This window comes from Mus musculus, chromosome 17 (assembly GCF_000001635.26).
Source record: "Mus musculus strain C57BL/6J chromosome 17, GRCm38.p6 C57BL/6J".
NCBI classification, from domain to species: Eukaryota; Metazoa; Chordata; class Mammalia; order Rodentia; family Muridae; genus Mus; species Mus musculus.
Window position 1 is genome coordinate 71,234,240 of NC_000083.6, and position 12,007 is coordinate 71,246,246.

The 12,007-nt window shown below is 44.2% G+C and overlaps 1 protein-coding gene across 7 annotated transcripts in view; it reads left to right on the plus strand.

Annotated features, from left to right (window-relative positions):
• Lpin2 (lipin 2) overlaps nt 1-12,007 on the plus strand; it is a 66,287-nt gene that overhangs the window by 50,708 nt on the left and 3,572 nt on the right. For all 7 annotated transcript variants that reach the window (NM_001357791.1, XM_030249977.1, XM_030249978.1 and 4 more), the window contains 10 exons: nt 3,147-3,334; nt 4,369-4,462; nt 4,845-4,914; nt 6,573-6,662; nt 7,405-7,487; nt 8,387-8,531; nt 9,049-9,197; nt 9,686-9,772; nt 10,533-10,685; nt 10,880-10,994. In NM_001357791.1, the coding sequence (NP_001344720.1) occupies nt 3,147-3,334; nt 4,369-4,462; nt 4,845-4,914; nt 6,573-6,662; nt 7,405-7,487; nt 8,387-8,531; nt 9,049-9,197; nt 9,686-9,772; nt 10,533-10,685; nt 10,880-10,994 (1,174 nt within the window). The remainder of the gene's footprint in view (nt 1-3,146; nt 3,335-4,368; nt 4,463-4,844; nt 4,915-6,572; nt 6,663-7,404; nt 7,488-8,386; nt 8,532-9,048; nt 9,198-9,685; nt 9,773-10,532; nt 10,686-10,879; nt 10,995-12,007) is intronic.

Genomic DNA, 12,007 nt, shown 5'->3' on the forward strand with positions numbered 1-12,007 from the left:
GACAAAGGACTCAGCTGTTTGTTTCTCCCATGCAGGTCCCCGGGATCAAGCTCAGCTGTCAGGCTGTCACAGTGAGCACATTTGCTTGCTGAGCATCTTGGAGACCTAGTTTAGTGTGCTCTGTACAGTCGTTAATAACAAACTGAATATGCTTATGTAACTGCATATTTTTAAATAGTACATTTCAGTTTGCAAGTATTTTACAAAGAATTCCTTCACTCCTTTGAAGAGTATGAAGCCACTTGTGAACTTAGTCATCTAAGGCCTCATTCCAGGGACCCTGTCCTCGTGTTGCTCACAGTTCCTGCTGCGTCACAACACTGTTGTCCCCCGTCCCTCACTGTTTTAAAACTGTTTTAAAAGGTTCTTTTAACCTTAGAGGAATTACTACTTCATACATTGGTTATAAAACTATTTTCTTCTCAGAAGTATGGCTTGAATCTACTGAGCCTTATACACAATGATATTTTTTAAATAAGTTATTGGGAAGACATACTTCATTTTTACTTGGAATGGAAAAATGAGATTGACATAAATATATTTAAAATTTTTTAACATGTATTTTTGGGAGGTTCTTAAAGTTCCTTCCTAACTCTATACCGTAACTTATCTTAAAATACTACATACTTCATTTGTAATAATGGGTTTTTAAAGATGAAAGAATTGAAATTGCTCCAGTTTTTAAGGGTGGAAAAAATTTAAATGTAATCTCTTAGAATTATGACTTTCTCAAGTTTGGCAGTGGTGGCACACACCTTTAATTCTGGCACTTGGGAGGCGGAGGCAGGTGGATCTCTGAGTTCAAGACCAACCTGGTCTACAGAGCAAATTTTAGGACAGCCAGGGCTACATAGAGAAACCCTGTCTCAAAAAACTAAACAGAAAAAGAAAGAAAGAAAAAAAAGAGAGAAGGAAACATAGATAGATAGATAGATAGATAGATAGATAGATAGATAGATAGATAGATAGACAGACAGACGGACAGACGGACAGACAGACAGATGACTTGGTCTCATATTTCCCTATCCTTTTACTTTATTTTCACACTAAGAAATAGAGAGCAGGACCAGACACGCATGGTGGCACACACTGTTAATCCAGTGCTTGGGAAGCAAAAACTGGTTGCTCTCCGTGACTCTGAGTTAGAGGCCAGCCGGGTCTGCACATCCAGTGTCAGGACGGCCACACGAGGCTATAGAATAGAGACACCTGGTCTCAAAAAGAAAGGGGTGGGCTGGGAGTAGTCACTGCTGCGCTGGGATGTTACTGTACGTGGTAATATTTTCACTAGTTAAGGTTACTGCTGTTCACTAGCCACACTTAGCTTGAAGACTGACTACTGGGACATGTCATAATTGTGCTTTGTTGTGCTTGTCACCCTCTGTGTTACTAAATTGTCATAGTTTATACAGCCAAACTCTCACACATGTCCCGTCATCCTATGGGTTTGGCAGCTTGCTGAGTCAGATGGCATCCCTGTGGTGACATGTTGTTACCGTTGGAGGACTCCAGCTGCTGCAACTGATAAAGCTTGGGGAGAGTGTCCAGCACTGGTGTTGGTGGGGTCCCCACACTGGCATCTTCTATCTCAGGAGCCCAGGACAGACAGTGCAAGAGCTGAGAGAGAGTGCACAGCCATCTTCTGCTGTGGCCCCTCTGCCCCTCCGTCCCCGCACGGGCTTGCTGCTCTGCCCTCTCACTGTCCATTTGAAGGTGTGCATTACAGTTAAGAGACAGTTTCTCCAAACCTAACACTCCTTCCTAGTCTGAGCACATCTGCAGATCTGCACGGCTGCCACCTGCAACCCCACTTTTAGGTTTATTTTTGGTTTTTGTTTTATTTTTCAGAAGTTCATATTGATCTCACCAACTGTGTCATGCTTTGTCTTGCTTTGTTACAATTTTAAGAATCCTGCCTTCTTATGTAAGGGATGTGACTTAGTGGCCAAATGCCTGTGTAGGATCCTAAGTTCAATTCCCAGTATTAAAATTTTCCTCCACTTCTAGGAAAATTCTGAACATATCAAGTACTATGCTAAGTATTTACCGAAGTTTCAAATAGTTAATGGCTGTAAGAGATACAGTGTTCCATTTCCTTATTTCACATTTATGTTCCATTACAACAGGTTTCCAATGCACTTGCCCTCTAGCACCAACCTTTCTGTGCCCTGTCTAGAAAATAAGAATAGTAAGGTCAGTGCTGCAAAGACAGCTGCATTTCCTGATGCACACCTTCTGTGCGTTCTTTCTTGAGTAATTTCTGCTTTTTAAATTCGTTTACTTTTAGAGAGTATTAAGTTGTTGAGGGGAGCAGTTTAACTTAAGAATACAGCCTGGGACCCAGTAATTTTCTCCAGACTGCATATTACCATGCCTGTTTCCTGGAATGCAGGATCAAAGCACTTCCAAATGTCAGACTTTTCTTAACTGTCCTGTTAGTTCATAATGGCAATTTAAGTTAGTACTTATAACTTTTTCTTCTATAATTACAGTCAAAAAGACCCCAGTTGAAAGTCTGGCCCCATTGTGAAGTGTTTTCTACATTCACAATTAATTTTCTCATATTCAGATTCTTAATTATGTCATTTATAAATGTGATTTTTAGACATTACTTTAAAAATTTATAGAGCAGGGTCACTGGGAAGATGGCTTGGTGGATAAGAGCACTTATCTGTGATAACATAAGACCCTGAGTTCAAATCATCAGTCCATGCACAAAGAAAGGTGTGACTGCTACACATGTCTGTAAGTCCAGCATAAGGTGATGGAGACAGGTAGACAGATCCAGGTACTCTCTTATTGACCAGCCTGGCCCGGATAACAGGTCTGCAGCTCAGGAAGGGCACGTGCTTGAAGGCAGATAAGCCTGAGAGTGATGGAGGCAGACACCTGCCCGACGTCTTGTTCTGCATCTGTGTGTGTGTGTGTGTGTGTGTGTGTGTGTGTGTGTGTGTGTGTGTGTGCGCGTGCGTGTGTGTTGCCACACCTGCATGCAAACACCATGCCCTCACACATCTCAGAAGTCATTTCGATTTCCCATCTGTTCATCTTAGGGAATAAATCCTAGAGAACCATACACTAAGCCAAAAGTATAAGAAGTCATGACAGAATAAACACTTCTTTCTCCTTCCTTCTCTCTGCCACAGTGACACGGATCCAGGTTCCAGGCAGTGGCCTGAGTCTGACACATTCTCTGGTTCTCAGTCCCCACAGTCTGTGGGGAGTGCAGCTGCGGACAGTGGCACTGAATGCCTCTCAGACTCTGCCATGGACTTGCCTGATGTAACCCTCTCCCTCTGTGGAGGCCTCAGTGAGAATGGAGAGATTTCTAAAGGTAGGCTGGACAGCCATGCCTGCTTATCACTCGATTTAAAAGTTGTCCTTCTGCACAGACTTAATTCAATAAATGACTGGCATGAGAAAAAAAATGTAATGAGAAATGTATTGAAACATTGAATGCTGACTAAATTCTTGACTGTCCCTTCTGAGTATGGGATACTTCCCCATAAAGACACACCCTTGAGGCATCAGAGTGCCTTTGTGTGGGGAAGTTTTGTGAGGACCTCAACCTTGAAGCTTCTGATTTCAAATTCACAGGCTCTGTTTTCTGCAGAGCAGTAAGGTGGGCTCATACTACACTGATCGACCCTGCTTGTGTGTAAGCGTTCCCAACTGCCTTCCTGACAAGTGCCAGGACTCAAAAGCTGTGGGACAGCGGCTGTCCACCAAGTAGACAGTAGCAAAAGAGTGGAATTACCTGTCTCCTGCTTGAAAGATGTCTGCCCTAGGCTCTTGGTTCTGTGTTAAGGATTGAATATAGAGCAATTAGTTGATTTTAGTTTAAATAACCCTGAACCAAGTTGCTTAGGTTGACCTGGGTCGTCCAGACAGATCTGGTTCCCTCAGTTTTCCTGCCTCTGGCAACTTTGTATTCATTTTAAATTAATTTTTTTCTCAGTTTTCCACTGGCCTGTAATGGCTGTTTCTAAGAGTTAAGATTTTTTTTTCCCATGACAAATATCATCACTTTAACGCTGTCCTCTGTCTCCTCCCCTTCAGAGAACTAAAAATGTGAAGAGACCCTGGGTGAACACAACCCTAGACTTGCCTCAAAGTAAAGCAGGGGTGCATGTTATAGAATGTTATAAGCACAAGTGTTGGGGTTTTATATTTTAGATGGGTTTGGGGTTTAGTTTGTTTGAGTCCTAAAAATATGGAAGTGTCTTGACCAATGTGGAAAACATAGCTTTTTTTTTTTTAGAAGCCTTCTTTTTAGGCCTACAAGTCCTTTAGCGCAGATCACTGTAAGCATCCCGCAGGGACCCTTGCACTCCCACCACACTGGCCTGACCACTGTTTGCTTTACAGAGAAGTTCATGGAGCATATCATCACTTACCATGAGTTTGCAGAAAACCCTGGCCTTATCGACAACCCAAACCTCGTGATCCGGATATATAACCGGTAAATACTGATGCTTGATCATTGCCAAGTACTCTACAGTGTTTAACTGTCACAGTTTTCCTTACTTTAAAGTTTGTGGTCGCATAAATGGGCCCACAGACAGTGGTTTGTGAGGCCAGAGCTTCAGGCTGTTGCTGCCTCTGAGTTCTTGAGACACTGTTATTTTTTCTATGGGTTTCTCAGCTCAGAGAAGTTTGGTTTAAAGCAAGTCTTCAAAATTTAGTTGCTCATTATTGGAAAGAATCAACAATTTGATAAGTTATTTTTTTCCTCTTTCCTCTAGTCTTCCAACCCTCCCTCTGCCTCTGACCATCCTTCCCACCATGCTTTGCTTCTGACACCGTCTGTGTAATGGTTTTGCACAAATTTTTGTTTCTCATAGTTACTACAACTGGGCGTTGGCTGCTCCCATGATCCTTAGCTTACAGGTATTTCAGAAGAGTTTGCCTAAGGTGAGTGATGTGCCTTTGAAACCTTCTTCAAAGTATCTGTAACATACAGCAGTCAGAAAGTTTATATTCTGTATTTTTAGGTTCTATTCAAGGTTTTGAGTTTAGTATTTTATATCAGAGATCCAAATTGCTATATTCGCCCACAAAGGCCATACCTGACTCGACAAGAGTGAGTGGTGCTCTGCACATCCCCCTATCCCATCTGGTGCTCTCAGTCGCTCAGGAGGAAAGGCAGTGTACTCCTTTGGGAATGGCAAAGCTCCAGGGCAGTCTGGTGGTGCGAGGCCTTGGTGTGGGAACAGGGCCAGTGGACGTGGGCCTCCAACAGTGTCAGTGGCTGCCGTGGGCATAAATAAGGCTTGTTATAATAATGTACATATTTTGCGTTCTCCCTTCAAGGAATGTCCTTTTTGTTAACATTAATGACTCCATGTTAGTCTAAAACAGCATGAGTCTGGGAGGTGATGGTGTGGCCACTGTCTCAGCAAACTGGTAAACCCTGGGACCTTCAGGAGAGCTCTTAAGGCTGTGGAAAAGAACTCTAAAGACCTGAGTTCAAAAATAAATAGTTTCTCAACTATGCAAAATTATAAGGATGTGATATGAATTATATGAGGGTTTCACAATTCTAAAGTAACAGAGGAGCTGCATTAATGAGCCAGCTTGTCAGAAAGATACAGAGGCAGGCAGGGTCAGCCTTGGGCACAAGGAGTCCAATCCCAGGTATAGTGGGAATGGTAATTTCAGGACAGGGTCCTACCCAGCTAGCTTAGCATGTGTAGGTAACAGAGCTAGGCAGATCTCTGAATTCTTTTGCACCATTAAAGAAAACGTGTGCTTGCTGTCTCCTAAGAAGTGGCTGGGGCTACACGATGCTTGTTCATAGAATAATCAAAAGGGAGTCTGGAGGAAATAGCTGAAGTGATAGTAAATAAGAACGGGACGTTTGCTCTGCTTGAGATGAGCTCGCAGAAAGCAGTAGCAATTTTTTTTAAAGAAATTTCTCAAGTGAGAGCTGAGCTATCCAAAGATATCTGAAGAGTGAAAACAGCTCTTCAAGAGTTTTTTTTCTAACAGGATTTCTGATTTTAGTTGGAAAATCCATGGAAAGCAAACACAGCTCTTTTAGAATTTTTCTGCTTTCTGATTTTGATCGGAAAACCCAAAGATTACTTGTAGAATTTTTTTCTAACAGGATTTCTGACTTAGTCAGAAGATTAAGACTTTTTTATAGCAGCTTTTCTGACTGGTCAGAAAACCCATGAGCTATCCAGATAGCTTTTAGAATTTTTACTAGCAGAGAGAGTTGTTTGAAGCAGAAAACTAGCTGTCTCAACCAGAGAGTTTTTAGAATAGGAAAAGAAAAAAAAAAGCACCTGTCTAGAACAGAGCAGAACACACACATACACACACACACACACACACACACACACAGCAGTCTAGAAATAGAAAGCCATCTCAGCAGAACCTAGGCCACCAGCTTGGACCCACATTTTGACTTCAAAGCAATTCTTTTCACCACTCACAAACTTATCTGTGTCAGGACTCGGGCCTAGCCGAGGCTGGTCCTTGTCCCGTTCTGTAGTCTACAGGGTAACAGCGTAAGGAAGCAGTGATTTACAACCCAGATCTCATGGATTGACCCTCACTGTTGGCAGGCCACCGTTGAGTCCTGGGTTAAAGACAAGATGCCAAAGAAATCTGGTCGATGGTGGTTTTGGCGGAAAAAAGAAAGTATGATCAAACAGGTAATTAATCCGATTATTTTAAAGCAATTTCTTCTGCCACTTATAAGAAAGCAGGCCAGAGGCACTGTGTAGTCACAGCGCTCAGCAGCTGTGTGCCCGTGCTTTTTACAGTGAGGCGATGGAGACTGCCATTTTTGGGATAGCTGGGTGGACCTGGGGCTAACATTGAATTTGACTCCAGAGCTCTGCTCCTTCTACTTACTTCCTATGTCATGTCTGCGGCATGAGTGAGCAGGTACAATTCTACACAGATCTGCATGCAAACGTGAGGAATATCACTTTAGCAGGGCAGCAGAAGAGAAAGCTTGTTCAGAGACTAACACTCAAATGAGTCTTCATTTTCCAAAGCCTTCAAAGGGAGAGGATTCTGTTGCTTTTCAGATAGCAGAGGTTGGTCCTGCCTCACCAAATTCATGTGTATATCAGTGTGGTCCCTGGCTGCCTTTCTCCCTTCTGCGGGTGCCAAGCAGGTGGAGACAGGACTAGTCACTTCTGCAGGGCAGTCCAGGTCGTCTTACTAGGGACCTGACCATTGGTCCTGTTATATATGTGGTTTAGCATAGTGCTCTTTAAGTTCCCTGCTAGCTCAGCTTTTTATAAGCAGAATATGATTTCTGCCCTTCAAGCTTCAAGTAGAAAAAAATCTTAAGTTTCCAGTCATCTATTGAGATTTTGCTTCCTAGCGAGGACTGCAGCTGAAGTCTGGAGAAACACTATACATTGACGGTATCTTTCTTTGCAGTTGCCAGAGACCAAGGAGGGAAAATCTGAGGTCCCTCCAGCAAATGACCTGCCTTCCAATGCTGAGGAGCCAACCAGTGCCAGGTGGGTACCCTGTCCTTTCTCCTACCTCGTAGCACTTGGTCAATTCCTGCTTGACTGTTAAAGCAATTCTGCTGAGTATGGAGCCAGAAATACCTTTTTGCTATAGAGAGACATGATACTAAGTGGCTTAATGATACTATCTCTTGGTAGTTAAGAGCTGCCGTTCCCAGTTTACAGGACTAAATACACACATCAGTACTCATAACTGCTGTGCCTATCACAGAGCCAGGATGCTAGGAAAGGCAGAGCTTTGAGAAGGTATCATGCTGGACATAATCAGGACTGTTGTCCTCTGTCTCTGCTCCCCTGCTTTTCAGGTGTTAGAGGGGACATGAAAAGGCCTCTGAAGGACTGGTTGGGTACATTTGAGTTGGCCGAGCGTGTTGTGTGCTCCTGGGCTTACATCCCCAACCCCATGCGCTAATGGCAGTCGTAGTTTATCTCCTTGGTCTTCTTACTTTCTCTTTGGTAAGGAGTATAAAGTGAACTTACTAACTTTAGACTATTCCCTGCTGTGTCCAGAGAATGCCATGGGGTCTACCTGCTCGTTTGCTAGTGATGTTTTAAAGGACAGAGAAGTAACTGCCTGCCACTTACAAAGAGGAGGAAGATAGTGCACTGTGACATTTGTGATGCCAGGAGTTATGGCATAAGTAACTGGATGTGGATACGTGGTGGTGGGAACAGTTCTTGCCATCCTAGAAAGGCCTGACGGGTTCTGTTCTGAGACCAGGTCTTCCTGTACAGCCCAGCCACAAGCAGGTCCTCTGCTTCTGCCTTAGCCTTCTCGGGGCTAACAGTATGGACGTGTGGCATGTGTTTGTTTTCTTGTCCTAAATTATAAAAGCTCTCATCAGTCAGATACACTGCCTGTTTGTAACTAGTTTGATGTTGGATAGACCTGCAGAGAATGACACTTCTAGTGACGAGGGGTCACAGGAGTTGGAAGAAAGCATCAAAGTTGACCCCATCACCGTAGAGACACTGAGTCACTGTGGGACGGCCTCATATAAGAAGTCTCTCCGACTCTCCTCGGACCAGATAGTAAGTGTCCTGCACTATAGTTGTGTTTACGTAGCTGCTCCTCCCCAGGAGAGCAGCACCCCACACCTGGTGAGCTTGTGACATGGCTTCCTCCCCGCCTAGACCTTGTGCTGCAGCATCTGGAAATGAACCAGGAAATGGCTGTTTTTAGCTGGTTCCTCTGGTGACTCTTATTTCACACTCAGCACAGGACCATGGGCTGCCTCTCAGGACTCAGGACAGTAGAGCAATGCCTACATCGCACTTGCACACATTTTCACTGTGAAATGGCTTGACTGTGCTGAGCCTGAGGCTGTGGCCAGAGCAGTGATTTCAGTGTGATGGAGGATAGGGAAGTTTGGTTTTGTGGGGACACCAGGAAATCCTTGGGATTAGAAAACCATTGTGACTGTGCTTGAGTTTGGGCTGAACTACATGCTGGCACCAGAGAAACCGCACGCCCTGAGTTTTGTTGTGAAGCTTTAAACTGTTCCAAAGTGTGGATTTCCAGCTCTCATTAATGTGTTTTTTATAAAAGGCAAAACTGAAGCTCCATGATGGCCCCAATGACGTGGTATTCAGTATCACAACCCAGTATCAGGGCACCTGTCGGTGTGCAGGGACCATCTACCTGTGGAACTGGAATGACAAAGTCATCATCTCTGACATCGACGGAACAATAACCAAGTAAGCGCAAGCCTCTGTGAGTGGGGAGCGGGAGGCGCTCAGTCCTCAGTGGGGAGAAAGTCCTTAAACCGCATGCCCTAAGGTGCCCTGAAGGTGCCCAAGGGAAGTCACTCCATGGCTGGAGAGGACGTGTGTGCAGTACAAATGCATTCTCAAAGTTAACTTGTAAAACTTGGCTATTTAGTCTCCACATTCTAATGTTCAGAGAAGACAAACTTAAAATTTTAGGGATGAGGATAGAAAGATGTGTTAGTAAATTATCTCTGAAAATAAATACTGGGGTCTCCTGTAACACCGTTTTTAAAAATGCCTCAGTGTGTATCATTACAAGGCTGCCTTTTGGCTGTATAAAATCAGGATAAACCCATCCTGATACATTGTACCCGGCTTGCACCCCCATTTAGTGCTTATTAGCAGCCAGTGTGGAAAATGATTGGCTCTGTGTGTTGGATTTCTGGTATCTGCTTCTGTTTCTACCCCCTTGCCAGGTCTGATGCTTTGGGGCAGATTCTCCCACAGCTGGGTAAAGACTGGACGCATCAGGGCATAGCTAGGCTCTACCATTCCATCAATGAGTAAGTACCATTCTCGAGTGTCCTGCCTCAGCTTAGCTCTGACTCAGGCCTGGAAAAAAATAAATCGTCAATCTATATACATTGAGAATTATGGTCTGCATATTTGTAGCTTTGTGTTCAAGCATGTGCTTGGTATCCTATCAGTTTTAAGCTCTGCTGACTTACCTGTGTAGTCATAATGTTAATTATTTTTACCTAGAATTGATTGGGAAGGCTGGTTTTCATCTTGGTTATTTAATGGGCAGATAGCACAGGCATGTATAGAAGACAGTTCCTTAAGGAAACGTTAGCTGTCCTTTCTGGAATCCTAGCTTGTCCACGGCCCACAGATCTGGAGAGATAGAGTGCCCATCTTGGAATAGCAAACCATGATAGGAAATCAGCATGTGTCAGTTCCTTGGCTGTAACTTTTCTCCCTGCCCCAGAGAATAGTGTGTGTCCAACACAGTGTCCTTAAACTAAGACCCCTTGGGTAGTTCCTTTGCAGCAAATACCATAAAGATAGTCAGTTTTGCCCATCCTGGGTCTTTTTCTGAGCTAGGCGAGCACTCTGTCAGTGCTCTGCAGGTTAACATAATCCGTTTGCACACTCCTCTGTCTCCCAGTGTGTACAACCCTAACTGGGTTTCTTCTAAGTTCAGGAATTTGATTTTCAAACTAAAGGAGAAGAACTTGATTTGGATCTGATAAAAGAAAATTGTCTTTTCTTCATCCAAAAGATATACCTAACCAGGTTGCTTGTGTGTGTGTTGTCTTTTAGGAATGGCTACAAGTTTCTGTACTGTTCTGCACGTGCCATCGGCATGGCCGACATGACCCGTGGTTATCTGCACTGGGTCAATGATAAGGGGACGATCTTGCCTCGAGGCCCTCTGATGCTGTCTCCCAGCAGCTTGTTCTCTGCCTTCCACAGGTAGCTTTCCAGTGGGTGTGCTGGCTTCCTCCTTGGGGACAGGGGGGTGCCAGAGCTCAGGGCCCAGCAAGGAAGAAGGCGACAGTGCCCAGAGATTAATAAAATAGGTAGCTGTGAGCATGAAATCTTTCTAAGAGCATACTCTAGTAAAAATTACCATTTTGAATTTGGTGATTGTGTCTTTTTGTCTTTAGGGAAGTGATAGAAAAGAAACCAGAGAAGTTCAAAATTGAGTGTCTGAATGATATTAAGAACTTGTTTGCCCCGTCCAGGCAGCCCTTCTATGCTGCCTTTGGAAACCGTCCCAACGTAAGTGTCCATGGCGTTGTGTGCAGATCCTGTGTGAGCGGAATTCAAGAGGTGCACTTTAGGGCCCAGCCATGTCATGACTCTATAAGCAGAGTACAACGGCTGGTCTGCATGGTGGGGTTTCACTTGAGGTACACCTCGTACGCCCCTCCCTCTGGCCACTGAGCCTGGAGCTTTGCATAGTCTAGGCATGCGCTCTGCTGTTGGTCTGTGCTATTCCAACCCTTTGTCCTTTCTTAAATTTTAAAAATTATTTTATGTATATGAATGATTTGCCTGTGTGTGTGCGCGCGCGCGCGTGTGTGCGCATGCGTGCGCGTGCATACCATGTTCATGCCAGAAGAAGGCATACAATCTCCTGAAACTGGAGTTGGAGATGGCTTTGAGTCACCATATGGATGCTGGAAATTGAACCCAGGTCCTTCTGCAAGAGCATCAAGTGCTCTTAACAATGAGTCATCTCATTGTTTTAATTTTTTTGTTGAGACAAGATCTCAGAAACTTACCCAGGCTGGCCTTGAACTCATTTTGTAGCGTAGGCAGCCTTCTTGCCTTGGCCACCTGAGTAGCTAAGATGTATTGGTCTGCACTAGAGATGAGGATTATTCTAATTCCCTAGCATTTGGGTGAGTCCTGTGTTCCCTATTGACCCCAGGACTGTGAACAGAAGGATGTCCCCCCACCCTCCACCCCAGGTTGAACATTTTCTCAGGCACTCTACCTACCCTCTCACTGGTTCTCTGCCTTCCTGGTGCTCTGTGACCCTTAAATACAGTTCCTCATGTTGTGGTGACCCCGAACCATGGAATTATTTTTATTACTACCTCATAACTATAATTTTTGAACTGCTATGAATCAGAATGCAAATATTTGATATGTAGGACACTTATATACAACTCCTCTGAAAGGGTCATTTGACTCCCCAAAGCAGTTGAGTACCATAGTTCTGACTGGTTCTGAGCCATACCCTTGGGTCCACACCAGAACTGTGGTGTGAGTTCTCTTCTCTGCCT